We start from the raw sequence: 27,811 nt of genomic DNA on the forward strand, positions 1-27,811 counted from the left end.
TCACCTTTGGCTTTGCACGCAGACATTCACCACTGGATCGTGGGTGAAAAGAAACCGGCTGAAGTTGTTGCTGAAGAATACTCACTGATCACACAACCAGAACGAAGTATAAAGCTCAGTGAGATATGAGTTAGTATGTGATCTGTTTTTTTTTTGTGCGTGTGCATATTTGTACGGAATTAGCGGTAGTTGGTTCCTTCCAGTGTACACTTTGGAGTGCAGAGTCAAGGTTTGCTCAAGGAAAAAGTAGGAAAAGTGATCTTAATTAGACATGGACAGTGATCAATAAGCTTGCATACGAGCAAAATCTTCTTCCGCTTTGCAGAGCACGAGCTCTTCTTCTGACGTAGTACTTCCGAGGACCCTCAGGCTACCGGCCGAGTGGTGTCCAGCGGTGCCTCCTGGCTGAAATGCAAAGGTAAGCTCGCAGCTACATTCTCAAATAAGTATCCAGGCTACTTCAGGGAAACTTACCCCTAATATAGCATACCAGCTTGGGGCAGTGGCACGTTGGTGGCCATATACGTGCGGTAAGTCGTATCCAGGCCAAGGTAGTGCGATCAAATACCGGACTCGGCGGCTGCATTTGGATGGCGCAGAAATGCAAAAGCGCCCATGAGCTCCGCTATATGTTACGGGCGCCGTAACCACTGAGCCACCGCGGCGTGGCAGGACGCTGCTGAGTACACTCAGCATTTTGTGTGCAGTAAAATTTGTTCATAGTGCTTACATTATACTGGTACTATAATTTGGAGAACGCCCTTTATTTGGTCTTCATAGTAATATTTGGCCATTGTGTCTAGAATACATTGCCACTATAATTTGGCTACTAAGATGTGTTGCCATAAAGGCTGCCACAGCTGTTCCAAGAATGTGGAGCTCTCGATGTAGAGTCGGCATATCTACTATACGCAGGAGTGCACTGGCTTCAGGACCTCTACCCCGCCTGCTGTCTAGATCCCGTTCAACACTACTTCTGACTATGATCCTCAGTGGAACATGGATGACGAGAAGCCCATGTGGGTGAAATTAATACGGAGTCTCTAATTGTCGACATGCAGTCTCATGGCCTTTAATCTCGCACAACATATAACATGCAAATAGACTTTACAGAGTTTCACATTATTGTTGCTGGCAGGGTGCGACGTCGGTGGGCACCTGGTTTTCCCTCCAACGGGATTTCTATGCTATCGCATAATAAAAGCATAGAATGTGCGATGCCTAGCAACATGTTTCCAGTCACTGCCTTTTTTCTGTCTAAACAGGAGAAGAAAGATGACGAAACTCGGAAGACATACTAATGCAACGAAATAAACAATGGAACCAAGAAAGCACAGGCTTTGTCACAAATTTATAGCGTAGGGGTTTGCCTTCTAAGCTGTGTAGTGGAGCTCCTGTAGAATTCGTGGGATTCATACCCATCGTTGTGACGAGCCCAGAAATCTCCTCACCTTCAGCCGTGTTGCAACGCTGGGGATGCCATACGAGCCACACGGTGCAGCTCGTAAGCAAGCTTTTGATAAAAGTAGTATGTATTTTGCTGGGTGGTAGCAAGGTTTCAAAATGCAGGACGTTGACCGTGGCAAGATAGGGACACTGTCACACCTGTTCTGTGTCAAACTGCAGGGTGCCTGCTACTGTCTCTCGTCAGGCTCGCACATTCCTCGCCGCAGAAGTACGCGGCGACTCACAAAACTGAAGAAACCCAGCTGAGCGCCGGGGATGCATTCGTTGCGTGGGTGTCAGCCACGACTCCGACGAGCCCACCTGCGTCGCCCTGACAGCGTGGGTCGCGCGGGGAAGAGGAAGCCATTCCTTGCAAGTAGGACTGCCACCTTTGTTGCGCACGTGACCTACCCACGCTCTTCGAAGCTTCCACTTTCTCCCTTCACTGTTGTAGGGTGCAGCTCTTTGGCGCCCGTTTCTGCGTTTCGCGGCGACCCAGTCGCTGTTGTTTCTCGTAACCAGCAGTGGACACCTCAGTGCCGTTTTAAGCTCCAGTGGAGCGGGAGCTTAGAAAGCAGACGGAAGGCGCATAACTGCCCTCTTGGAACAGTGGACACAATCATCCCTAAAGCTGTGTGGTGGTAGTGACAGATGTGCGCTCCATGCGTTGGCATTGACAACGTTGTGCCAGAAACGCGACGTTGAAACCATAGGCCGTCGGCGTTCATTGGCTTTGGCGGTGACGTTTTACAATCCGATCATTTTAAAAGGAAGTGAGCATAACTGGCTCCTTGGGTATGTGGACGACTGAATAACGCCTAAAGGTCCTTGTGGTGATGAGCAAGAGATGTGGGCTCCATGCGTAATTAGCACTGACAACAGTTAGCGAACTCTCGTGATCAACCATCGATTGCTACCTGCCAGGGTGGCAAGGTGGGTGGGGACTTTTATGTCGACATAAAGACAAACAGGAATTAATTGCCACTTATGCGGGTGAACATTCCGTTAATCTCGCTCGGAACGCCTCCCACGGCTGTGGTCGCGAAATACTTGCATAGACCTCGTCTTTGAGAACCAGGGATTGGTGCAGCAAGTTGAGCATATATCCATTTCTGCGACCACATAGCTTCCTTCATGACAATCAAGAACGGTTGGTCTCTTGAGGAAGGAATATGTATGAAAAGTAACAACTTACCTGTAATTCTACATGCATGTCTTCCTTGAATTCTTTGCCCCAATCGAAAAGCTGAAACAGCTGATCAGCTGGGCTCAAATTTCGCATTCGGAAGTAACGTAATCGTCGGCAATTTTTTCTTGTGCTGATCACCTCTGCCCGCTGACAGTCGAAGAATCATAATTCCTTTTCCGGCATATCAGCTGGCAGAAGGCGATTGCTGATTGCAATAAATTAGATTTTTGTGTCGCCGCCGCGGTGGCTCAGTGGTTATGGTGCTCGGCTGCTGACTCGAAAGACGCGGGTTTGATCCCGGTAGCGGCGGTTGAATTTCATTGGAGGAGAAATTCTAGAGGCCCGTGTACTGTGCGATGTCAGTGCACGTTAAAGAACCCCAGGTGGTCGAAATTTCCGGAGCCCTTCACTACGGCGTCTCTGATAGCCTTAGTCGCTTTGGGACGTTAAACCCCATAAACCAAACCAAACCAGATTTTTGTGTCGTCAAAAACGGTGTCAAATGTCACCGCAAAAAACCAGCTGTGGTATCCTTGTTGATGTGAGCGAGAACAAACTGACCAGTCTGTATCTGAATGGAACCCAGCTATTTGCAAAATACGGATCATAAAGTCTTTCCTTTCGGCAATACTTTTGTAAAAGAGCTTATGGGCCTTTGTCCTGCAGTGGGCGTAGTCAGCATGATGATGTCCCTTGGAAGCACCATGCGGCTTCAGGTAGTTTATTCTTGTGCAGATGGTGTGGCGCTGAATGGCTCGTGTACAACCCCTTCGTCGCGTGCGCGGAGGCCTTCCTCGCCGTCTCAAAGCATCAGCTACTCCTGCTCTTCCGGTAAGCGGCAGTTGGTGTGAGAGAAGTTGCGGGTTGCTGGATTCGTTCATGCGTGCATGAAGGAAGTTTCGTTTTCTGCTACGATTGGTATGCGGCGCGATGCACCACCCTTTTGGCCATATTGTTCTGTTGCCAATTGCTGTTTCTTTTAAGTTCCATCCTACTATGTAATCGCAGTTGCTAGCAGGATGTTAATCACTCTGTTCGCGTCCTTTTTCTCTTGAAACAGCAAAACAGCAAGAACAGGCAGCGAGGGAGGCCCCGGTGCTAGGACGGCACAGCACACAGAGTGGCCTCAGCGTATGAAATGTGTTCGTCGCGTGGGTGTGAACCGCGACGCAAGCATCCCCATATAGGGGATGACGATAAGGGCAGGAAGCTGATCTCGGTGAGAAGAACCTTTAGGGGACACCTAAGTTCGGCCTTAAGGGTATGATTAGGACATATCACTTAGCAGACACGGACGCTGTTCTTTCTTTTAACCGTCACACAACAGTTAACCTACCTATAAAGTGTAATGCGTCGCCTTTATAGATATGTTCATCTCTACCGCCTGGAATGCTGTACGACGAAAAATGGCTCACAATTTTGGTGCAAATCTTGACGGGATTACTGCCGCCACAATCAGGTCACCTAGTATATGGCTTATGGGGGCTTAACGTCCACAGCGACTCAGGCTATGACTCAGTCTATGAGGGATCGTCCCAAGCGGCTCGGGCTATGAGGGACGCCACACCGGAGTCCTCCACTGAGCAACTCGGGCTATGACGCACGATGTGCCGATGTGCACTTCGGTTTCCCTCTCAGCCTGAGTCACTTTCGGACGTCAAACCCCCATAAGCCATAAACTAGCTGACCTCATTGTGGCGGCAGTAATCCCGTCAACATTTGCACCAAAATTAGGAGCCACTGTTCATCCTGCAGCGTTCCAGATGGTGTCATACAATTTTTCTGTGCACGTAGCCCACGTGTTTTAGTTGGAGGCTAGGTTGCGACAGTGCTTCAAACAAGCCCTCCCAGACTACCTGTTCCCTTAAGGCGCGGTTCAGGTAATCACCTAGATGTCGAGATGTGTGATAATTACGCCAGTTCCTTCCCTCGAAAAGCAGTTTTCGTATTGAAATAGTGACGCAACCATCAAACGCACACCGTTGTGAGTGGTAGCGTAGGGCTTCCCTTTTCCATATAGCATCCGTTTTTTAGTCAGTTTGGAGGCTAGTTCGCGACAGGTATACGAACAGTGTGTCGGAGTGTTTCACTTCCACCTTTGGGGATTCAGCGTTTGTGCAATCGGCGTTCGGAGACGCGTATTCGTTTCATTTTTCGGTGCACAACCTGCGTCGAGGTCGAACGCGTTTGTTCGCGACTCACTACCTGCTTAACCAAAATAGGAAGGAGCGCGCTGAGGAGCGCACGTATAGTAAACTGCATCCTCGAAAATTGCGTCAAGCCACTTCTGACCATCCGGCAGACCGCTTGCTTGTGTAGCTTTCGCTACGTGAAACTGGGTTCGGCAGAGTTGAACCGCTGCCTAACTTTTAGTATCCGATTGTAATCCGCATGCAATTTCGAGACTGTTCTCATGGGAAAAAGCATTAAAAATCAGCCAATTACGGTACGTGATTAGTACCTATGTCATTACATACTGAGATCTACCGTTTCCTGAAACAAAAAGTTGTTTGAAACAGACATTGATGATGAGTACCCAGTACATACCTGCTAATTTTTTTTCAACGTTTACAGATTTCTTTTTAAACTGATACACATCAGTGGGGTCTGTGCAGGTGCATTGTACAGCAGGGCAGGCATTACATGCGTCAAGATTATATTACGAAATTAAAGGATGTCTGCATCGAAGATGAGCCGTTTTTAATATTTTTTTCTTGATTGGAAATGATGGCTTCGAGATATATATACGTATTTGAAAGCTCATTGAGTCGTCTTTCTCGCGTTCCACATTTATATAATGATGTGACCTGAGCTTATAATGCAACAACGACACATTTATTTAATGATGGACTTGAATTTATAATGCAACAAATAGACACGGTATTTACGTATTTTCTGACGCAAATGCAGTTAACGTGATATCGGCGACGGTACTATGCGCACGGACGATTTATAAATATGCAACGCGGAAGGCTAACTCATCAAGCTTTGAATACATAATTTCGAAGTTCAACATTTCGAACCCCATTGGCCTCTAAAGAAAATGAAAGAACTGTGCTCACCATTGCGATATAATCTTACAGTTTATTAGTTTTCTACTTAATCATTTATTCATTGGGCTGTGTCACCCTCTGTTTCCGCCTTGTTGCTGTACAATCCAGCTGCACAGACGACACCGAAGGATCGCTCACAGTGTTTAAAAGAATAATCTGTAAACGTTAAAAGAAAATCACTCTGTATAGTATATTAGCTTGTGTACGATGTAGTCTGCAAATTTCTTTTCACACGTTTGCAGAGTCGGCGCTATCCTCTGAACGTGGTACCCTCAGTTCGACAAATGGTTCCCGGCGGTGCCTTCCGCTGAAATGCAAAGGTGAGTTTGCAGCTACTTCTGCAATGCACCATTGTAGGTTAGTAGACTGTTAGCAGCCACTCATCTAACGCTGGGCATGCTTTCACGTATGTGCCACATTCAGTGTTGTACATCATATGATTTGTTCGTGCACTCTAAGCAGGAGTACGCCTGTATGGGAGTTAAGCTCCTTCCATACGGTGTCTTTCCATGCACGGAGATATCTAATGGGAACGCCGAACTGGTTTTCTAAAGGATGCTGGAAAGTAATTTATTAATGTCCAGCATGCTTAATGTTTCAAGTCACATTTCGAAAAAATTCGTTCACAAATAAGGTCTTGACAAGTGAGTGGTTTCCGCCAATTAAAGACTTTCTGCAACCTCCGTGTTGGCGGCTGCCGATCTCAAGGTCGCGGGTTCGATCCCGCTTGCTGTACGGCCTCAGTACACGTTGAAGAGCCTGAGATGATTGAAATCAATCCGGAGCTCTCCATTACAACGCTCCTCGCCCATGTGTCGCTTCGGAACTTAAACACTGCATATACGAAAGCCATTCAGGAGCAACATCTGTGTTGCATGTCTTTGACACTTCATTTGCATTCGTGTAATAGGTTCTGTTTGCGAAGTTAAATACCATTAAACCAAGCCATTGATGCGTGTATAAATGCTTCAGGGTTCGTGTTTCAATGCAGAAGAGCGACCTTAGGCCTCACTCGCTATCATTTAACTTACTTTTAAATCACACTCAGGCCGACCCCTAGATCTGGGCTTTGGGCCCCTTGACTGTTTTAATAAATGTTTACCAACCAACCAACACTCAGGAATAAACCTGGATAATAGTAACGACCAGCCTGTCTTAGTAAGCGTGCGCTCTATTTGCACTGTTTATGCAGTGTAATCTTGCTGTATACACTGTATACATGTGGGTCGTGTGCAGTATGGGAAAGTTTCAGCATTCATTTTATTCATTACTACATAATTATGCGTGGTAAGCAGACATTTTCTCTTAAGCGAGTTTTCATATTTGCCTATAATATCTAAACGTTTACCGGATTTACCGAAGAGATAAGCAGATATTCAAAATTCGTGTGCATAAAATTTCGTTCTCATTTTTCTCAAATATTGTACACAGCACACATGACCACGTAATGTGATCTTGGTAATAGAACTGGTTAGGGTGTCCAAAGAGAAGTGAGGCAATTACTGCACCTTTTCTCAACACCCAATTTATAAATTATTTATATGGAGGCCCCATAGATGTACAGAGGTGTTCAAAAGTTCCCATGCCACAGGGTCTACTTTGAACACCCTGCTTAACACCGCTGTCAATATAACAAGGTTGTGAAGGCGAGAACGATGGTTTTCCTACCATGTATAGATATATTCATCTTCGTGGACGACGTAAATGCCCAGCCATGTGGCTCAAAAGCAGACCATGTGGCCTGGAAATGTATGACCAACCATGCACATCAGGTGGAGTACAGGTGCTTCTACAGGCAATTGGTGGGAATGCGTATCTCTTGCTGCAGGAATGCTCTTTTTAGTGTTTCGCATTCTAATAATCATTATTTCATCCTCGACGACGACGCGGTGTCCAGGACGAGCTTCAGCAGCCAACAAGCACGTGCAACAGCGGCAGCCTGTGCACAGCGTGCAGAAGGGTGCGAGCAAGTCACTTCCGCCAGCAGTCCTCCCATCTCCACAAACCCCACAAGCCCGATGAAGGCCCGCGAGTGCCTCACATTCTCATTTAAAAGCTGCCTTTTCCAACGTGCAATCGCAGGGGCGTCTACAGCAATGCAGTGTTGAACATATTGCCGATCAAGCATGGCATAATAAAGGGTGTGATAAATGGTGCGTCATACTCAATCTTGGTTTTGACTTTACGACAGCCGGGAACCCATCATCCGAAAGGAGCCGTGGTAATCTATTTTTACTGAGGACACTATCTAGATGTGTCGAAGGCTGATGATAGCCTGAAATTCCCCATTTTCCTGCACAACGCCACTATTCACTAATGCAGCTTCGAATAAAAAATGTGTAGGATACTGCGATACTGGGCCTGCAGTCCACAGCGCCAGTGGCAGATAATTTTTCTCTAGTATCCTTAGCACCAAACTATCTTTCGAAAGCCATCGTTCGTCCAATTCTACGCGACTTTGCCACTCCGGATGCTAGATAGATAGGGAACACACATGAATGCAGTCCACTCGACGAGGAAATGGTTCGGAATGTGCTCTTAAACATCGCTGAAACTCCTTACTGCCCAGCTTTGCTCCTGCGCATGCTGTGAAGTCTCAATTTTTGAGTCTACAGAGACAAAAATTGACTTTGAAATCGGCACAATCTCGTTTTCCCAGGCACTGAAAGAGTGGATTTGGGCACGGTGGATTTGGGGGAGTATGGTGAAAGCTTGAAAGCATTCAGTCTTTAGTGATCGACATGTAAGGTTTAGCCCGTACGTACGCTGACATCGCACAACGCACTGGAACCTTTTCAGTTTCGCTTAGGATCAGCAGCAGATGTAGTCAAAACTTTTAACCACACTAGGTGGGTCCACCCAGTTGTATAACATCGATGCTGCAACACTGTGGACACCCCTAAAGAATGCAAATTTGAGATCATGCCCACTCGGCTAAAATGTCCTGCATTTTAATGAAACCGCTCTCCCTGAGTATGTCGTAGGGAACATTCCTTAGACGGCGTGCAGTGTATTAGTGTTCTACGTTGTATGCGGAGCTCTTAGTTTCATTTGTCATGAGAATAAATGGGTAAGCTTTCTCAAGCTCTGACCGTCTCTGCTTCGGGGATCGTTATCCGATGTCCAAAGAACACCAGGTGGTCGAGATTGCCGCAGCCGTTCACTACAGCGTCTCTCATAGCTTGAGTCTCTTTGGGGCTTTCAACAATATAAACTAACCAACCAAATCCCAACAGCCCGATGTGTCACCCGGTGAGCGCTACTCCATGAATCCGTTGTGGCGCGCGTACAAGTTCATCAAGTGGTGTGCAATAAGTCCTTGTTCAGTCACAATCAATGAAGCACATGGTTTAGATTGGCAGGTACGCAACTGTTTCACTGTATGTTTAAAAAACTGTGGGACACAAAAGCGGCCGACTGCACTAAATGCACCTGTTTGGCTCCAAATTGTAAGACTACTGTATCGAAGCCGCTCTTTGTGGGTGTTATAAAGGTGCGTTTTACAAGAGGGGGACACAGGGTGTACAGCAGAATAGTGGGTACCAGGGAACGTGCACAGAACAGTAACTCTTCTAGAGTTTTTGCAAAGCGCATGCACACTGGTCAAGAAGGCGCGTAGGCCGGCGGCTCTTGAAATACTTGATACTTGGATGGAGGTCTGCGGGCCATCGCAAGACCGGATGACACACTATGCCAGGACGGCGTGCTCCGCAGCAGCCGGGGTTTCCGCCTGTGGCCAGTCCCTGGATCGCCAGCTCGTCGGCCACTCCAAACCATTTAGCGCACAGCTCTGTGGCACAGCGCTTGCCACTATGCGAACCCTCACGCACTCACCTACACATGACGTTCCTTCCTGTAGCTGTTGTTCGGCCTTTGCTCTCCGTCTTGCAGACGTCGGTCTGCCAGCCCCCACACTACAGAGCACAGTCCTGCACTGTCTTTCGTCAATATGCGGGGCTGATCGGTGGGCGGGCACGCCAACCTACTACAAGACCTCAGAGCCATGACAGGCTCGATATGAATGGTGTGGAGTGACGGCACTTCATAACTGCGCGCAACAGCTGCAAGCAGCACATTTGCCATGGCAGACGCAGGACCGTCAGACCAACCGCAGTTGGCAGCCAAGATTCGGAGTGCTCGTGCGAGAAAGCGAGGCTTATAAAGCTGTAGATGTGCTCTCCGCCATTCAAACTTTCCTTTCAGACACTAAACGGCTGCCGTCCAAAGCTCTCTCTCATGATCAATATTTCGCTGCAACGAAAGCTGTCCTAAACATGGCACGTTTCGCCCCGTTCCCAAGTCACTGATCTCACAGTATTTGTTTAGTTTACTTCAATTTACATATCTTAATTCCTTTCATTATTTTTCTAAATAATATTAATTATTATTACCATTATATTTTTTCGTTATTTCATTGCTGCACATTTTGAACATATGCCACTAACCGCCTCTGTCTTGGGCAATCCCCCGATATGGGTACGCGCCATTATTTTGAGGACAACAACAACAACACTGCTGTCAGCCCAAGGCTGCTCGCAAACATAAAAGGTAGGCTTCGGACCCAACCGTGCCCAGTCACGCCATCGCAGCTGCGGGAACAGGTTTTCGCTGAGCTGTTTGCGTTAAGCAATACCTTATCCGATGCATTTGTTTTTGCTGAGTAAACAGAGCACACACGCATCCATGCAAAAAAAAGAAAAGCAGGCGTATTGCTTTCTGAGAGTAGTGTGATTTCTGCAGTGGTGGCAGCATTAGACGACAAGAACGCACCCTCTACCTCTTCCCTGAAGGGAAGTATCAGAAGCTGAGCAATTGCAGAGAAGTAATGGATTACTCATACGTTGTTTCACAGCCGCCTTTTATTAGCCCAGCCCAAATATGCTCGGACAAGCTGGTGAGTCATGCTTTATCTGTACTCACGTCATGGACGGACCCTCCCTTTCTATGCCGGCTGCGCATAATGTGACCGCCATACGACATGTAACGCCGCCGTTTGGGGCACCAACCAGCTGCAAGCTAGCGTCAAGCTCATATTCTGCAGCACTCCTAAAGACACCAGAACACATATCAATCACTTTAGATAAGCACTTTCACACTCCGACATATTTTATGCGTCTTTCTTTTCCCGTATTCCTTTCTCAGCCGTCTGCTGCGCAGTATAGAAGGGATAAAATTCAGGGGCACTTTGACTGTCTAAAGCGCGTAGAGGCGAAAGCGTTTTCAGCACCACTTTCGCTGTTTCTGCGGCACTGGTGGCGTCACATATAATTGAGTGCTAATTACTAATGATCACAAATCACTAATTAATGCTTAATTATTGATTAATGTCTGAATACTAATTAACTGCTAATTAATGTCGCTTAAGCTTCGCCTTTAGGAGTGGAACGCGACAGCGTGTTGTAGCGCTGCCAGGGAGTCCACGGAACGCCACCACCCGTTTGGCGCGACGCCTTGCCCTTTGAACGCAACGCTTTTTGAGGAAAGGAAATGGCGCAGTAATTCTCTGACATCTCGGTGGACACCTGAACCGCACCGTAGAAGAAAGGAGGAAGTGGGAGTGAAAGAAGGAAGACAAAGAGGGCCCGTAATGAAGAAAATAAAAATTGTTTTTGAGGAAAGGAAATTACGCAGTAACTGTCTCACATATCCCGGTGGACACCAGTCAAAATTCAGGGGGGCACTTTTTTACCTAAAGTGCGGTCACTGATGTGTGGTTAAGATGCTAAGCTTCGCCTCTAAGAGTGGAATGCGACAGCGTCTTGCAACGCTGCCAGGGAGTCCATAGAACGCCATCGCCCATTCGGTTGTATGCCTCGCTCGTGGGTAAATTGGTTTTTCAGGAAAGGAAATGTATCTGTCTCTCATGTCTCGGTGGACACCTAAACCTCGCCGGAAGGGAAGGGAGGAGGATGGGAGTGAGCGAAGACACCGTATTCACTAGACGCGCCTTTGTTCATTCGGAACCGTCGAGCTGACATGGCGGAGTGGATAGCATGCTCGTCTCGCACTCCGAAGACCGGGGTTCGATTCACGAGCTCGACCAAATACCTACTCGGTTTTATTTATTTATATGGCCTGACTAGAAAAGTTAATTTGGCTAATTGGGTAATTAAGCACTGAGCTCAATTAACTGAGCTAAGCTAAGTCCCACTTGGAACATCACTATACGATCCCTTCATTTGGTTGCATGGTTACTAGCCGAAGTACAATTGGCCCCGCTTGAAGTTCGCGCACTGTGACGTCACGACCGTTTCGAACAATTGAAAAGCGTGACATTTCTGTCGACAACTGCTGCTTACAATGATGAGACATTAAAGGCTTCCGCCTTAATACCTGGTATTCTTGCGCTCGCATTGCACGTTTCATATACATGAATTAGCGAGAAACGACCTCGGACAATTGTATCTGATATCGCGCTTTCTATAGTACGCGTCAAACCTGAGTTTATGTCAACCGCATGTAGACGGCCATTATTCTGAAAAATTCAGCCAGTGTATAAGTCTCACCGGGCAATAAGACGCGCACTTGTTTGCACTCCTATAGCCACTAACGCCAGGCAGCTGACACAACTGATTATTTAAACGCCGAGAGCGGTCATTGACGGAGCTCTCGGTCGTTTTATGTTCTTGAAATGAAAATGAATAGCGGTCAACTAGACAAACCTCGCATACGGTGAGACAAAATGTTATTACGGGAACATTGTCAGTGTTATACCACGCGGACATAAGTGACGTTCGCCTGCAAGTTGACGCGTTTTTACCTTAAAAACTTCACCGGCGTTTAAAAAGCACTGACGCAGACGTAAAAAAATGAAACCCTTTCAGCCCCCTCCCCCCCCCCCTACACACCCCCCCCCCCCCCCCCAAAAAAAAAACCACGGTATTTCCTCTTACATGTGTAACGGGCTTGCATCGAGCCTCCAGCGCCCAAGGTCGAGTCGAGTTTTTCAGCTGTGTCTGGCCGGACCGTTATAACCTTGCCCCGAACTTTGGTGCACGCTATTTCACTTCGTCTTGATCACGCTCATGAACCACCTAAAAGGAATCGCGAAACTGGTTTCTCCTGGAAGTCTGTTTTTTTTCAGGAGTAATCCTCCAAAGGAATAAATTGCCGCAGGACAGTGTTACAATTACCTCCAATGATGGGTCGTGATAATGATAGTGATAGTCGTTACAGCAGTCCGGCAGTCAACCCAGCGAAAAGGCTTACACGAGAAACTGTTTATTGGGCTGCCCTGCGTCCACTACAACTGAGTGAGCCTCCGCGGTGGCTCAGTGGTTATGATCCTCGGCTGCTGACTCGAAAGACACACGTTCGATCCCGGACATGGCGGTCGCTTTTTGACGAAGGTGAAATCCTAGAGGCCCATGTAGTGTGTGATGTTAGCTCACTTTAAAGAACCCCAGGTGGTCGAAATTATCCGCAGCCCTCCACTACGACGTCCATCGTAGCCTCAGTCACTCCTGGACGTCAAACCCTTTAAACCATAAATAAAACCAAAAACTGAATGACTAGGCGACGTCGGAACAGCAAGGGTTCTAGGCGGTCGTCGAACAGAATGCCTGGCGTTCTCGGCCGCTCCCATTTTAAAGCCGGAGAGGAATCATAGAGATAAGGCACCAAAGCAACTACAACAATCTGGAAGAATATCGAAGCACACAAGGGAGGACCACACAGGACTTGCGCTAAACTTCATCTAGCTTTGTTCACTAAGCAAATATAAGAAAAAACCAGGACACGTGCAGAGAGATACCAGTTCCCACACAACACAATCTACATAACCGTTCAAGATACGCCATTTCCGATTTGAAAAGGCTCACCGACGTATCGCTAACACAAAATACACCTCTCCTTCTTATATGAAATGTTTCCAATAGTTCCCTTGCCCTTGTATCTTTGCTTTTGTCTAAAATCTTTATCTCGTGAAACCGTGGTTGACGCTTTTTGCAGTACTTGCATCTAGCCTGTGGCAAATGTTCTGCCGCTCGAGGGCATTCATAACACTCAGCGCAGTGCTGAGAAAGGTGTGCACCACTTGGGTCTTTTACTGACCGGGCGTGCTCAGCTGCCCTTTCATTGATGCACCGCCCTGTTTGGCCCACATAGGCCTTCCCGCATGACAGCGGTATTTCGTAAACGACCCCGATGCAGCAATTCGGGAACTTCTTTGCATGTCTGATGCGGCAACCCCTCTTCTCTTTGCTCGCGATACGCGCGCAGAGCTGTGCCAGCTTGCGTGGGGCCGAGAAAACAACCGGTACGTCATATGGAAGCAGTCGCTCGTCAGTGCGGTCGCTAAGCCCTGACTCCAATCACAGCTACACGGCGCGCAGCACGTGCTGGCGCGTTGAGCGTAATCAGGGACAGCTCGGAGCGTTGGGTTCACGCTGCTCGCGTCTGGCGCCGCGCGCATGCGCAGACTGGTTTTGGCTGGCGCCCGGCACGCCTGGCACGCGGTGAAGCGCTGCGCAAGTGCGTCTGGAGTTCGGGGTTTAGAGATAAGTCTGGTCGCAACTTGCGTTACAAAACCAAATGATGCAGCCGAGCGCCGGCAGCTTTCAGCGTTAGCAAAAAAACAGCAGGAACATTCGTGGCCAAACATAGACCTTTCACTCTCTACTTGTTGATTGAGCGCGCGTGCATGCTGGAGTGTGCTGCGCATGCCTAGTAGGTGCCTGTGTGATATCCGCCGACGAGTACGCTGCTGGCACAGCTCGGTGGAGGTATGACAGCGCCCAAAAAAAGGCGCATGTGAAGAGGTGTATATTCTCCTCTTCATAGAGGAGTGCCCCGAAACGCTCGTGTTTAGGGGCGCAGTTGGATGTTTTGATCGTTACCCACCTGTTTTTTTCCTTTAGCTTCACTCTATTAGCTGTCATGAATTCGCTAACTTATTCTCCCTCCGTCCCCGTCCGCTGAAATGCTACATGGCGCTGTGATTAGTTTAATAAATAAGTATACAGGGTGTGGCAGCTAACTTCAACCAGAGTTTAGCAATGTACCGCGGCACTCTATGACGACGCGACCAAATGCATGTCTCTGGCTATTGTATGAAGTAAGTCATGCTGTTTGTTTCTATTCTACTGAATTGCATAATTAGCCGATATTAATTAACCAACTTCGCTAGGAAAGAATTTGGCCTGGCCCCCAAATATGGCCTGAGGGCGCTACGCGCTCCTCCTTATATTCACAAGTTATGACGTTATCAGTCACGTGATTCACGCAATATCAAGCTTGCAGTGAAGTCACATATCACACGGCCACCCTCTTTTGACCTTCACCTTGGGCACCATAAGCGAGCACATCATAGTAACACCATAAGCTCTTCTTGGTTTGACCGCTGGCTCACTTCAAGGTCAAAACTGAAAGCATGGCGACCGTGGTTTTACAGGGCCTAGGGCAGCTATCGCTTCAAAACAGATCCCATATAGAAATACAAACGAACCGATTCTTCAGCCGGGTGTGCTGCCGCTTTAAAGGTGACAGGACCAGGACAGCGACGCGAATGCTGGCTGTGCGATTTACGCCATCGATTAGCTTCCGTCGTGGTTGTGGGCACCCAGAAACAAACAGGGAAATAAACAGTCAGTTGTAAGCAGTACGTGTTCTGTGCAATTTTCCTCTACATATTCACCGCTGCTAAGCCTGTCCAGGAGGAGCCCTAGAAAAGCGAACAAGTGCAAGAAATAAATCTCCTGGAGTGTTTTTGTAAAGCGAGGTTCGTTGCAAAACACGTACATTTTTTCCTCTAGAATTTCACTTTTATTTTGCATCTCGCGATCCAATTTCTGTGTGCCACGGAGATACTTATTGCTGCTTCTATTAAACTGTTTTTTTTTCAGCTGCACCTTATTCGATCTGACTCTTTCCATTAGTGCTTTCTCTCTATTTTGTAGCCGCGGTGGCTCAGCGGTTATGGTGCTCGGCTGCTGACCCAAAAGACGCGGGTTCGATCCCGGCCGCGGCGGCTAGAATTTCTTTGGAGGAGAAATTCTAGAGGCCCGTGTACTGTGCGATGTCAGTGCACGCTAAAGAACCCCAGGTGGTCGAAATTTCCGGAGCCCTCCACTACGGCGTCTCTCACAGCCTTAGTCGCTTTGGGACGTAAAACCCCATAAATCTAATCTAATCTATTTTGTAGCTTAAGAGAACTTCTTGCTGGGCTAGTTGGTAATTCATTGTAAAAGTAAAGGCCCCAAAAACCACACACACACACAAGATAAGAGAACGGGACAGAGCACCACTCACAACTCACTGAGTTGTGAGTTGCGCTCTGTCCCGTTCTCTTATCTTGTGTGTGTGTGGTTTTTGGCGCCTTTACATATACTATGTTTTACCCTCTGTTTTGCTTTGGTAACGACTCCCGCTTCTAATAAACCACCGCCGTGAAAAATGGGGGTATAAATTACACACTCTAAGCATGAATACGCCCATGGGGGAGTAAAAAGAGAGTAAACTCTAATCTAGCGCACTCTTTTTTATATAATAGAGCGCGTTAGAGGACAGTTTAATCTCTCTTCATTCCTTTCAGTTTAGAGGGTAGTAAATAAATTCAAAAGAAGTAATTAACATACCTGCGAATACAGACACGAGTACAATACACATGTCGGAATGCCTTAAAAGCTTCCCCTGTCACTCTCTCTGTCCTGCCCTTTATTTCTGTCCCCTTTGTTTTTATTCTCTATTTGTTCGTTTTGTGCTTGCCGACTAGAGCGCCTGTTTCTATTCCCCCTGTTTTAATGCCCTATTTAGTGCAGACTAGCACGCCAGGGCAGGGTGCACAGCTTAGAACAGCTTCAGGATGCCGCGCAGAATGTTCGCATTGACGCTGGTCCTCGCTACGTGCTCAACCACCCTTGTCCTAGGAAAGCTCGGACGTCCGGGGGGACCACAGAAGTTGCATTCCGACGTGCCGGACGCTTTCCAGGTACGCGCCGTAAGCAGTCCCTCGTCTCACAACATCGGAGCTGTAAACCGCCAACTACGAGAGCCAGAAAACTCCTGCCACGCGCGCACAGTTCTCTAATGCTGGCGAAACGTTCCCCCCAAGTTTGGAAGGTGTCGCCCCGGGCTCGTCTCTTCCACTGTACTGCCAGGGAAGCGTGAGATGTAATATAGAGTAGTTTTTACAGTAATGCGATTCGTTTGGACGCGCCGCCGGATTAGACAGCTTCGAGGCATAACAAATTTCTTCCCAGTGGCAAGATTTTCCAGCTACTCTAAGGAAGCTTCACGGCTGTCGCCACCTAGCTAGCATCACGCACATCAAATTTGGAGGCGCATTTTGTTTTTGTTTTAATGGCTATTTCCGTCTGCTTAAAACAGAAACCAAGACGTATCAAGAATATTTCATTGACAGAGTTTAAGTATTCTTGGAAATCCTCCCTACACCGCTACACGATGCGCCGAAGCACAGCTAGAGTTCGAATGAGTGGCAAAATTTCTCTAATCCTTTTCATTTCGGCAGAAGCTAGAGTTGGAACGAGTCGCGAAATTTCTCTAATCCTTTTTTTTCGGTGTTGCCGCATGGCATCATAGATGACGATATTGTAAACTACGCAAGTACCAATTGAGCACAACTGAGAGACAGATTCATTGACAGCAGTGCAGTAGTTTTCAGGTGGCTACCATAGAGGTGGTGCTTACTGCGCTGGAAACGTTAGGTGCCGGTTGCCTTGAAGTTTCTCAGGCCAGCAATGAGTCAAAAATGATCGCGTTGCTCTTTGCAATTTTCCACTCTAGCCCGTATCTCTCAAGCCAATGAGACTGAGTGCGCCCTTCTACTTTTGACAAGCCAGAATTTCCCTGCGAATGAAGACTACAGGCATTCGCACAATGCTTGATACTCACTTCCAAAGGTAGAGGTTAATAGACGGTTATAGCTGAGCGTTTTTACGGCTAGCGGGGTGGAGCGGGCGAGCGGATTGATACACCAGCGGAGAGGCGCGCGAGAAAAGAGGTCTAGCCGGGCGGATCGCCCTTCTTCTGGAGCGGAGTTAGCGGAGTAGAGTCGCTTGCTCTACTGCTCCTCCTATCGGTCACAGTTCGAATTAGAGTGAAAAGAAAATCCATTAAGCCTGCTAATAATGGGCTGAAACTGTTTAGCAAAGGTAGATTCCATGTTTTCAGTTAATTATTTTGTAAGTGTTGCGTTTTAAATGTAGAAAAGAGGCTGCCATCTTGCATACCCATACACGTCCGCGAGCTCTTGCGCACGCTCGCGCTCTGCCTACCGCTCCGTAAAAACACTGGCCGGCCCAGCGACGTGCGCAGTGGTGCCTGCGCTCGTCCGCTCCTCTCCGCTGGCCGTATAAACGCTCAGCTAAAACTGTCTAATATATGCTCCGCTCAAACCAGGCGGATTCAAAATACGCCCCCCCCCCCCCCCCCCCCCGGACCGAGCTTGTTGTCTAGCACAGATGAGAGGCGTAGTCCTGCCGAGAGTGGAAGTCTTTGCCAGTGTAGCTATGTCCACATGTTCTCTGGTGACTGCTTCCCTATACTACAGTGCTATTAAGGCGCACTGCCTTTGTCAGAAGTAGAGAGTTCACGCGGTTTACTCCTTAGTTACCAAGCGGGTATCCTGCGGCATCCCTGGAAGTCTCACTTTCAAAGGAGTAAGGAGCAGATTCGGTCTCACTTTCGAGAGGTTCGGAACGCTGGCGACGCATAACAAGCTACACAACACGACCCAGGAGCAAATCGTTTGGTCTATTTATTTTTGACAAACACTGTAGATGAGTCCTATTAGCACAAGATCTCGTTTTGCCTTTGCCAATTTCTCTCCCTTATGGAGTGACAGCGGCAGCGAGAGTTTGCTGCTTGGGCTTGCAAGCCAAGTCATGCTTAGACAGTATAGGCGAAGAAACAAGACAAATTTTTTTTTCATTAAAAAGTTCAATGCAGAAGTAGAAAAGGCGCGCACCTGGATAGATGAATGAACCACTGCGCCTATACTTGCTCCGAATCGCTGCACATGCCGCCCGCTTGAAGTCTTGAAGAGAGCACTCCTAACTATCTAGAGCTATGTGCTGGCACCTTTCTTTTTTTTTTGGTGTAGGCTGTACCGGTGTGATCATGCATCGCTAGTGCTATGTTCTGGCAGCAGTCTCTTTGTGTACGCGATGCCTTTCTTTCGGAGTTTTTCGTGGGACTTATAAGCTGCGGCATACCACGACGCTTTCGCCGTTTACCTCAAAGAAAGGCCCCTTTACTGGCCACACCCTTCTGCTCCTCTTGTGCATCGCAGGTATTCGAAAGCTGGCCTATCGCCATTGCCATCTCGGACTCGGACAACGACACCATGTTCGAGTGCCTGACGGGGACGCGAACGCAGTTGGATCCAGTGACCAGGACTGCGACGTACCTGTGGGTCCTTCCGGAAACAGACCACTCATCCCAGTACTAATCATTGTTGAGTAATAATTTTACAGCAGCAGCTGTTAAGGCTACGTTTCCCTAGTTACGCGGCGTCGTAGTCTCCGTCGTAACAGAAAGAGGCAATGAACAAAGATAACAGGTGCCGCGCTACGCTGATTGGTCAGTATGCTCTCACCAGTAGTGACACTACAGAGAGAGGCATAGATTCGAAAGGGCGGAAAAAAGAAAGAAGAAGGAAGTGTCCTGCCCGCACCGCCCTTTGGGACAACGGGCTCATGAGAGAAAGAGCAGGCGCGACGCCACGTTGATTGGCTGAAACGCTCTCGCCGGTAGTGATATCATAGAGAGAGAAAAAAAAAAGAACAGGCGCAATGCACCGCGCAGATTATTCGGAACACTGTTGCCAATTGTGATCTCATTTCATGACACCCCTGCTGTCACTGCAATTTCCATTGCCACAAGGCTAAACATCGAAATAACTTTAATCGTTGTTCGGGTTCTTAGAGCGGTAGTTCTATGAAGGACTTTCGACAGTACACAATGTAACCGAGAAATGGCCCCTTTGGCCAAAAACATTGTGAAGAGAGGCCTAAGGCACGGCCGCTCAATGGAGGCGCTCTCCATTGAGCGGCCGTGCCTAAGGTGTACTGGACACAGGGAACGCAGGGCAGGTCATCTGTGGTCATGTCAACATAGGTCATGCCATCACTAGTCATCTCTAGCCAGACAGGCCAAGAGATGGAAGCTCTCGTCACGAGAAAAGGAGCATGGAAGGACCAGTCAGTGCATAACTGAGGCAAGAAAAATTGCGCGAAATAGGGGACAGAAAAGAAACAACAAACAGCGCTGAATTTTCAACTGGTTTTTCAAGTTTATTAAATGAGATATCGCACTAAATGTGGAAGGCTTACAGCAAAGAGAACGAGGATGAAGAGCAACAAAAAGAACAAAAATACGACAAAAACAAAGACGGCAACAGCAGGGTTGTGACGTGATTAATGCTTAATTCGGCTCGGATATACGTGAAGACAGATTAACCTACAACTGCTGTTTTCAGCGTCCAACTCCATAGACAACGGCCTCTGCGCCGTTCAGTTCCAACAACATTAGTGGGACAGCCGCATCTTTCGAAAACCTTTTAGTGCGATATAGTGAGTTGTCCTCACACCAAAACGCGCCGATGTCTGGTGTCACGATCTTCGCTGATTGGTCGAGAGAGGTCACGTGGTCTTGTGACGGGATCACAAACTGCCAATTGGATTGAGAGCATTCTTGCTTCTACTGAGCAACCTAGGTACAGAATCGACATGAAAACTCAGAAAAAAGTGATATACGCAAATGTCGGCACCGGCACCACACAAGGGGATATCTGGCACTGCAGCTAGCAGTCCGAGTATTGCCTTTGATGGACCAAAAAGTTCAATCAAACTGACGCCAACACACACAAAAGTCGAAAAGAAGCTGCTAGAAATGCGAAATCTAAAGCTATCACATTACACTCTCGAGGCGATTTAAGTGTCCCCATAGTTTTGTTTCATCAGAGGTTGCGCTTCTTAACACCGCTACAACCCTTTCCCAACTCTGCAGGCAAGAAGTCCGATTTTATGCCAGACCTGGAGAAATTCCTCGTACGCTGGTCATGACGGTCAATGATGGTGAGTCGTTCATTTGCAGCAACGCTCATTCTTAGAAAAAGTGCAGCAAATCAGCAGATAATCATATTTTTATAGATGTAGAAATCATGTTAATACAGTAATACCGCCCTCGCAAACCTAAGTGGAATATTATGGAAGATGTACAAATTAGCTAGCAATTGTGGATAGAGAAAATCAGAGGTTCCACTCCAGCTCCACCTTAAGGGTATGATGTGATAGCGTATATTTCCCATATACATATTGTTTAACCTAAGACATTACGCATTTGTTAAAAACAGGATTTTGGAGTTAGAAGAGTGTTTTTTTTTCGGCAGAGCATTGTCAGCGGTGTAGTACATCAGTCTGCAGACGTGCTAACGAGCAGGTTAGTTAACTAATGTTAAATAGTTTTAAGATGACAGCCTCATCGTAATTCCACTACTTCTCCTTCACTCTCGGAAGGGAAGAACCAGACAAGAACATAGTGTTTAATGCACGTACTCCTTTGCCGCCGCAGGGTGAGACCTTCATGCCTGTTTTCTTCGGTTTCTCTGAAATTCCAGGGTTCTGCACACAACGCTCACATTTCTCGCGTTCAGCTTGCTCGTTCCTTTTATACAACAGACATTACACGAGAACAACGCAAAAAACTGAGAACAAAAGGGTGAAAGACGTGACTTTTTTGCATTGAAATACAGAGACACCCGACTCCCAGGCAAGCCGTCCAACTTCCGGTGGCTTCACTCGCGCTCGTCTCGGAGAACGGGAATGCTGCATCCAGCCACCTAGTGGAGATCAGTGGACCCACCTGACTCCTAGTTTGCTGTCTGGCATGGTGTAAGAATTATTATTACACCGTGCTCTCTGGGGACGACCTGGCAGAGCCGCGCTCGTCGACGCCGACAGCGCTGACACCCGTTTTTTCTGCAGAACTCTGTCGCGTTAAAAGAGGAAGCATGCGTTAGCCCAATTACGGATCAAGAAAGGTGCATTTCCGGAAGGATCTTCTCAGGAGTTTTAAATTTCCAGAAGCTGCTATTTCGAACCCTAAGGTACTTCAAAGCTTTTCAAGGCACGGTATATGCATGTCCCTCTCATGTTCCTTACCTCAGTATATCGCGCAAAAACAGCTGTTCCTGAATTTCGCGTAGGAGAGATGTGATCATCCTGTGAATACATTTAAGGAATACCTTATCTTAAAGTGCAGCTCCGGAGGTATGCTGAGCTGCACGTACATTATAATAAAAGTATCATTGTATGTTTTCTGCGTCCTGATCATTTTCTATGAATTTTCGCAGCCGTGTATCATTCTTAATGCGAAAGCATTAGAAGTACCGCTCACGAGAAGGGCCGGAGTCCGTCAATACGTTTCAGGAAAAAGCAGGCGTCTCCCCTGCAGTGGAAACCTTCCCACCGCGTTATGGGCAGGCTGCCTACAATGGCAGGTGGCAATGATATTAATTGAAATAAATTTGGCGCAGTTGTCTCCTGCCTACCCTATCACTGAGCATCAGCCTATTGGTCTAGAGATCAACAGCCTTCCGAAGAACTGTCTGTGCAAAAATAAGCCTTACTTTAACTTAACTTAAGCTGAACCCTCTTTGTTAGCCTCCACATTTCTGCCCCATAGGTGGAGTAGCCTCCACGTTTCTGCTCCACCTATGGGGCAGAAGCGTGCAGGCTATCAAAGAGGGTTCAGCTTAAGTTAAGGACAACGCAGCGAGCTATGGAGAGAAAAATTATAGGTGTAACGTTAAGAGATCGGAAGAGGGCGGAGTGGATGAGGGAACAAATGCGGGTTAATGACATCTTTGTTGAAATCAAGAGGTAGAAGTGGGCTTGGGCAGGGCATGTAATGCGAAGGCAAGATAACCGCTGGTCCTTAAAGGTAACGGAGTGGATTTCAAGAGAAAGCAAACGTAGCAGGGGACGGCGGAAAGTTAGGTGGGCGGATGAGATTAAGAAGTTTCCGGGGATACAGTGGCGGCAACTGACAAAGGACAGGGTTAATGGGAGAGACATGGGAGAGGCCTTTGCCATGCAGTGGGCGTAGTCAGGGTGATGATGATGATGACGTCAGCTCGGGAAGAGCTACTTGGATCTAACAAGTCCCACCCACAGGTGGCTGTGTTTGAAACAGCCACCTCCCGGGCACCTCAAGTAATATCGGCCCAATATTGGATAAGGGTGGTTTCACTCCGATCCTTTCTAGGACCGGCTTTTCCTAATATGTTTCCAGCATTGGGCCGATTGCCTGTGCTGCTTGGGCTGCTGTGGCAGTGGCGCATTGCTTCACCACTGTGCCACTAGGGATAATATGAGGATATGAGGAAGAACCCAATGGCCACTAAGACTCCCTTGAACATCACAGGGACGTTTGGGACATCCTGCGGACATCCATTGGTGTTTCAGTGCCCATTGGGGAGTACCTGTGCGGAAGGGAGCTCTATAACGCTATCGTATTGTACTGTTAGGAGTAGATTAAGCGTCGTCCATGTTTTTTTGTTCCTTCGAAGGTATATTTTAAATTTTGGCTTTTTCTGCACTTGTTTTTAGGTGATCTCTACGGGTTACAATGTTGTGGACACGTCGTAAACATTACCACATGGTTGATTCCCGTTCCTCGCTTGCTGAACAAACGTTTTGGGCTTGCATTAGTTCGTTTTGGGCATTTCAGAAACGATGTTATCGTTTCCGGTCGCTGTTTCATCGATTCAATGTATGTACGAGTGCTCTTTTTATTTTGTTCGAGACGCCATCGCTGCGCCAAGCAGAGTATCGTCCATGGAAATGAACAGTCTTTGTTTAGTTTGTTCCTTTTATGTTTCAAAACGGTTACACGCAGTATTTACATAAACGGTTTTGTGTGGCGCGGAGAGAGTATTATAAGCAATGTCTTGCAGAACACGATCCAAACAAGCATAAAAATACGGGACCTGTTCTTTAAGACGGGATCTGATCTGCCCATTTTTTTTATCTCGGACAGACAGTGGCTAATGTGGCAGACTGTTGGTTTAGTAGAATTATGGCTGTGCTCAATTTAGAAACAACAGAGAGGGAGTAATGTTTGTAATGTGAGGAATCATGAACCTCTTGACAGAAGCGACAGGTGTATGGCCTGCTACTTGACACTATGTAGAGAGAACGTGGAAATAAAAGGTTAGGGGCAGAGTAGAGATGTGAGGTGGCGACTGCTTAAGAGAACGAGCTGCACACGCGATGCCAGACGCTGACTAGATACATACGCGCACACGTCACACACAGGCTCCACGAATTCTTCAAAAAAGGTCTATCAAAGAAGTACTATCTGGAACAAAAGTCTGTCGTGGTGCTCTACTGGTGAATTCCAATCGCTGATCCGGAGCTGTATGCCCATTCCGTGACAGCGCGAAGGGATCGGGCAGAGAGCACTCTCATTTTAAAGAAATATAAAGAAAAATGAAAGACATAAAAAAATGCCGAGCATGGTGGCGACTTTCACCATCCGATTTCATAGGGCACGTTCTTCCATCTATCCATACGTCTACTAGAGAGCGGGAGGAAGCGCGCCTACGGAATGAAGACCTCCAGCCGAATCCCCGGATTCCGGCAGAGCTGTAGGAACTGCTCCATGGAGCAGCCTTGGTTTAGCGGCTGCTCCCTATCTACGATCGGAAGAGGCGAGCCGCGGTATATGTCTGTGACTGGAATAGAGCTGTTCCGAAAAGGGCTGAAAATGATTGTCCGCAAGTGCTCCAACTGCGGGTTTGGCTGAAGCTGATGACTGCGTTCTCAGCCGGCGGTTCGAGGCCGCTACTGTTGCGGTGAAAGTAGAACTTGGGCATTATAAAAACTTTGACATCACTGCGGCGATCCGCACTGAAGTGATGCGAAAGCAAAACGTCCACATACTATATCGACGTCCATGGCTGTTCTGACGTCCGTGTACCATATCGACGTCTATGGCAATTTTGACGTCTAAGTATAGTTATTTTTCGCGTTTAATTACCAAATTACAATTTACCAAAAAATTTTTCCCTCGACGACTTTTCATCGCACATTATCTGCCACAATCACACTTTCACACACTTATCTTCAGAAGGCGACGTAACCGTGCGGGCAAAATTGAGGACACTTTTTTGCTGACGCGACAGAGCCGTATAGTGGTGTCGCATTAATAAGGGGTAGTGAATTCATGTCATAGTTGGCAAGCATAGGACTTAAGCACCCAGATCGCTGAAATCGCATACTGCATACTTTTGTGCCGAATAGTGCATAGGATTTTCTGAAGAAAAAAATGTGATGTATAACTATGTCCGTGAAAGTCGCCTGTACTTCAGCGGGCAAAGAAGCAAGTTATGGATCTGAGTTTCTTTCATTCGTCCGCAGATCCGACGCTCATGGAAGGAATATACTACTACGTGGTCGATGAGTGCATCGTAATGGATCTAGAATACCACGGACATCGTAAGTCATCGCTCTGCGAACTGCAATAATGGCAAGAAGAAAGAGAGAAAGCGGTGCCGTAGTAGAGGTCTTCGGATTATTTTTGACCACTTGGGGATCTTTAACTTGCACTTACATCGCACAGCACACGGGCGCCTCTTGCGTTTCGCCCCCATCGGCCGCGGCGGCTGCTGTTCCATGGAGGCGGAACGTAAAAGGCGCCCGTGTGCTGTGCGATGTCACTTAACGTTAGAGGTTGGGTTTATGGGCGTTTAAAGTCCCGAAACAACTCAGGCTATGAGGTACGCTGTAGTGAAGGGCTCCGGTTCGTTAACGTGCGCTGGCATGGCACAGTACACGGACCTCTAGAATTTCGCGGTCATTGAAATTCAACAGCTGCGGCCGGAATCGTACCGCGTCTTTCGTGTCAGCAGTCCAGTGTCATAACCAGTGAGCCACCACGGCGGCTAGTGCACGTTAAGGGTCCCCAGGTGGTCGAAATTATTCCGGAGATCTCCACTACGGCACCTCTTTCTTTCTTCTTTTACTCCCACCTTCCTCCGTTCCCTTATGGCGCGGTTCAGGTGTCCACCGAGATGAGGAGACAGGTAGTGCGCCATTTCCTTTCCTCTGAAACCAATTTACCAATTTTACCAACAGCCCCGACATTTTGGTGTGGGCTGAGAAATCTGAGGTGCTCTTTGTTAGTCCCGAGTCCTAATTAAGGGTCTCTCATAGTTCGAGCGTTGCTATAGCGCTCAAAAAGCAATCAATTAGTCACTGACCATTAGCAGATGGAGAAAGCGTCATTTAGTGAGAGCCTTGCATCCTGGGGAAAGAGTGCAAAACTAACAAAGTGATTCATGGCTCTCTGGTTAACCCGCTAATGGTCTTAGACGAGCCAGGCTCGTCACACGCAAACTGTCATTTCCGGGTTCCACGAGTGTAGCATTTGGTGTGTTTGTGGCATTCAGAGTCCGGTTGAAGGCGAGCAGGGCAGCCCAAAGCATTTTTTGCTTTGCCGACAGGTGGCTGTGCGCATAATGAACGACCGCTTTGGCACCATGTCTTCAAAAAAATAAATGAACAAACTGGAGGGGACACTTAAGCTCCGCCTTAAGGGTAAGATGCGATAGCGTTAATGGGGTAATGCGCACTTAAGAGGCATTCGTCATTATCTACATTCGTAGATCCCTAAGAGTCCTCATACCACTCTTGGCGCTGAGGTGCAGCAGTTAAGCCATGCGCCGCTAACCTGCGATGGCAGGTGCTGTCATCAGTGGGCCTTGTGAGACCAAGAATGCCCTTCCTCAGCAATCTTTTTGGGTCAATCATTAGTTTTCCTGCGACCTGCGATGGTGAGCAGTTTGCAAATACGTCACAAGTTCACGTGACATGGGTTGTCCACCTGGACCTAGATTGCGTCTTTGCGGATCGTTCGAGGATTTTTCGCTCCCGAAAAACGATGAAGCTGGGTTTTCATGGAACACGGGGCCCTTAATCCAAGGTTTACAGCCAAGGTTTACATCTTTGGCTCGCGTAGGAAAAGGAACCTTCACGTTGAAGAGGCGCAATGAAAATGCATACAAATTTGAATGAGCACAACAAGAAACAAGTAATGCTACCATTGAGCAACAGCCCTCTGAGGCTTCAACTTGAAGAAAATCTGTCACCTGAAACTACTTACCGGCAGCGCACGGCAATCTGGCCTTTTCTTTTGCCTCCCAACTTGCTCTTTACATGCATTTCCTTTTGTTTGTGCATATCTGCTTTTGTAGCCCTTGGAATACTTGTTTAAGGTGCATCAACTTTCAGCCTGTACTCTGTTTTTCTTGCTTCATTGTGCAGATTTCTCAGAGCTAGAGAAAAAAATGGCCATCATTACCTGCGTGATGCCGTAGTGTTATGAACATTGTGTATTAAATGGATGTAAACGCGGGTTCGATCCCGGCCACGGTGCCCGAATTTCGATGAAGGCGAATAAAGGCCCGTGTGCTGTGCGATGTCAGTGCACGTTAAGAACCCCAGGTGGTCGAAATTTCCGGAGCCCTCCACTACGGCGTCCCTCATAGCCTGAGTTCCTTCGGGACGTTAAACAACAAAAAACAAATAAACCAAGGATGTAAACATTTTCCCCGATTTTCCTTTCTGTTACTAAGAAACTGGTGCATCATTGAACCCCCAGAAGACTCGCAGCTTTTGTTGGCAATCTGATGCACAATCTCAATGAAAAAGAGCAGCGAGAAAGGAACACTTGCACAAGGAGAGCTGGTTTGTTTCTGCGATGTCCCAATGCTCGCACGTCAAAAAGGGCATTCAGTTATGCTAACTTATCGGCGAGGGTGTCGCCGTTTCTCACACTTCTAACAACGCTTGCCGTTCGAATAATTCTATGGCTTCATTACCTCTTTCACTGCATGATATTTCTCTCAAACTTGCAGAGTGCCTTCTGTGGACGCGGCCCAAATACAAGGACTCGGTGCCTCAGATGTGCATCGACCACTTCGTGGACACTTGCGGCGTCGTGCCTCCTCCACACAGCAGGGACCTCTGCCCCGACGGAGAGGGCGACTACCAGTCCTCAATGGGAGGAAAAAGACCCACTATTTTATTCTACACGACTGTGTAGGCGCCTTTCTCTCTGGGCAGGTGGCATTAGTGACGCCGTCGAATGTAGTACCAGA

The 27,811-nt window shown here is 47.6% G+C and overlaps 1 protein-coding gene across 1 annotated transcript; it reads left to right on the forward strand.

Annotated features, from left to right (window-relative positions):
- On the forward strand, window positions 1-27,756 carry LOC149347820 (uncharacterized). The gene is made up of 9 exons (XM_089541640.1): window positions 1-418; window positions 916-1,019; window positions 1,627-1,822; window positions 3,371-3,466; window positions 5,931-6,008; window positions 18,938-19,089; window positions 20,656-20,723; window positions 25,071-25,148; window positions 27,569-27,756. Exons 6-9 carry the CDS (start codon window positions 18,992-18,994, stop codon window positions 27,754-27,756), a joined length of 432 nt encoding a protein of 143 aa, XP_089397766.1. The 5' UTR covers window positions 1-418; window positions 916-1,019; window positions 1,627-1,822; window positions 3,371-3,466; window positions 5,931-6,008; window positions 18,938-18,991.
- The last annotated feature ends 55 nt before the right edge of the window (window positions 27,757-27,811 follow it).

Source organism: Amblyomma mixtum, chromosome 4, assembly GCF_055824585.1.
Source record: "Amblyomma mixtum isolate Tamu chromosome 4, ASM5582458v1, whole genome shotgun sequence".
Taxonomy (NCBI): Eukaryota; Metazoa; Arthropoda; class Arachnida; order Ixodida; family Ixodidae; genus Amblyomma; species Amblyomma mixtum.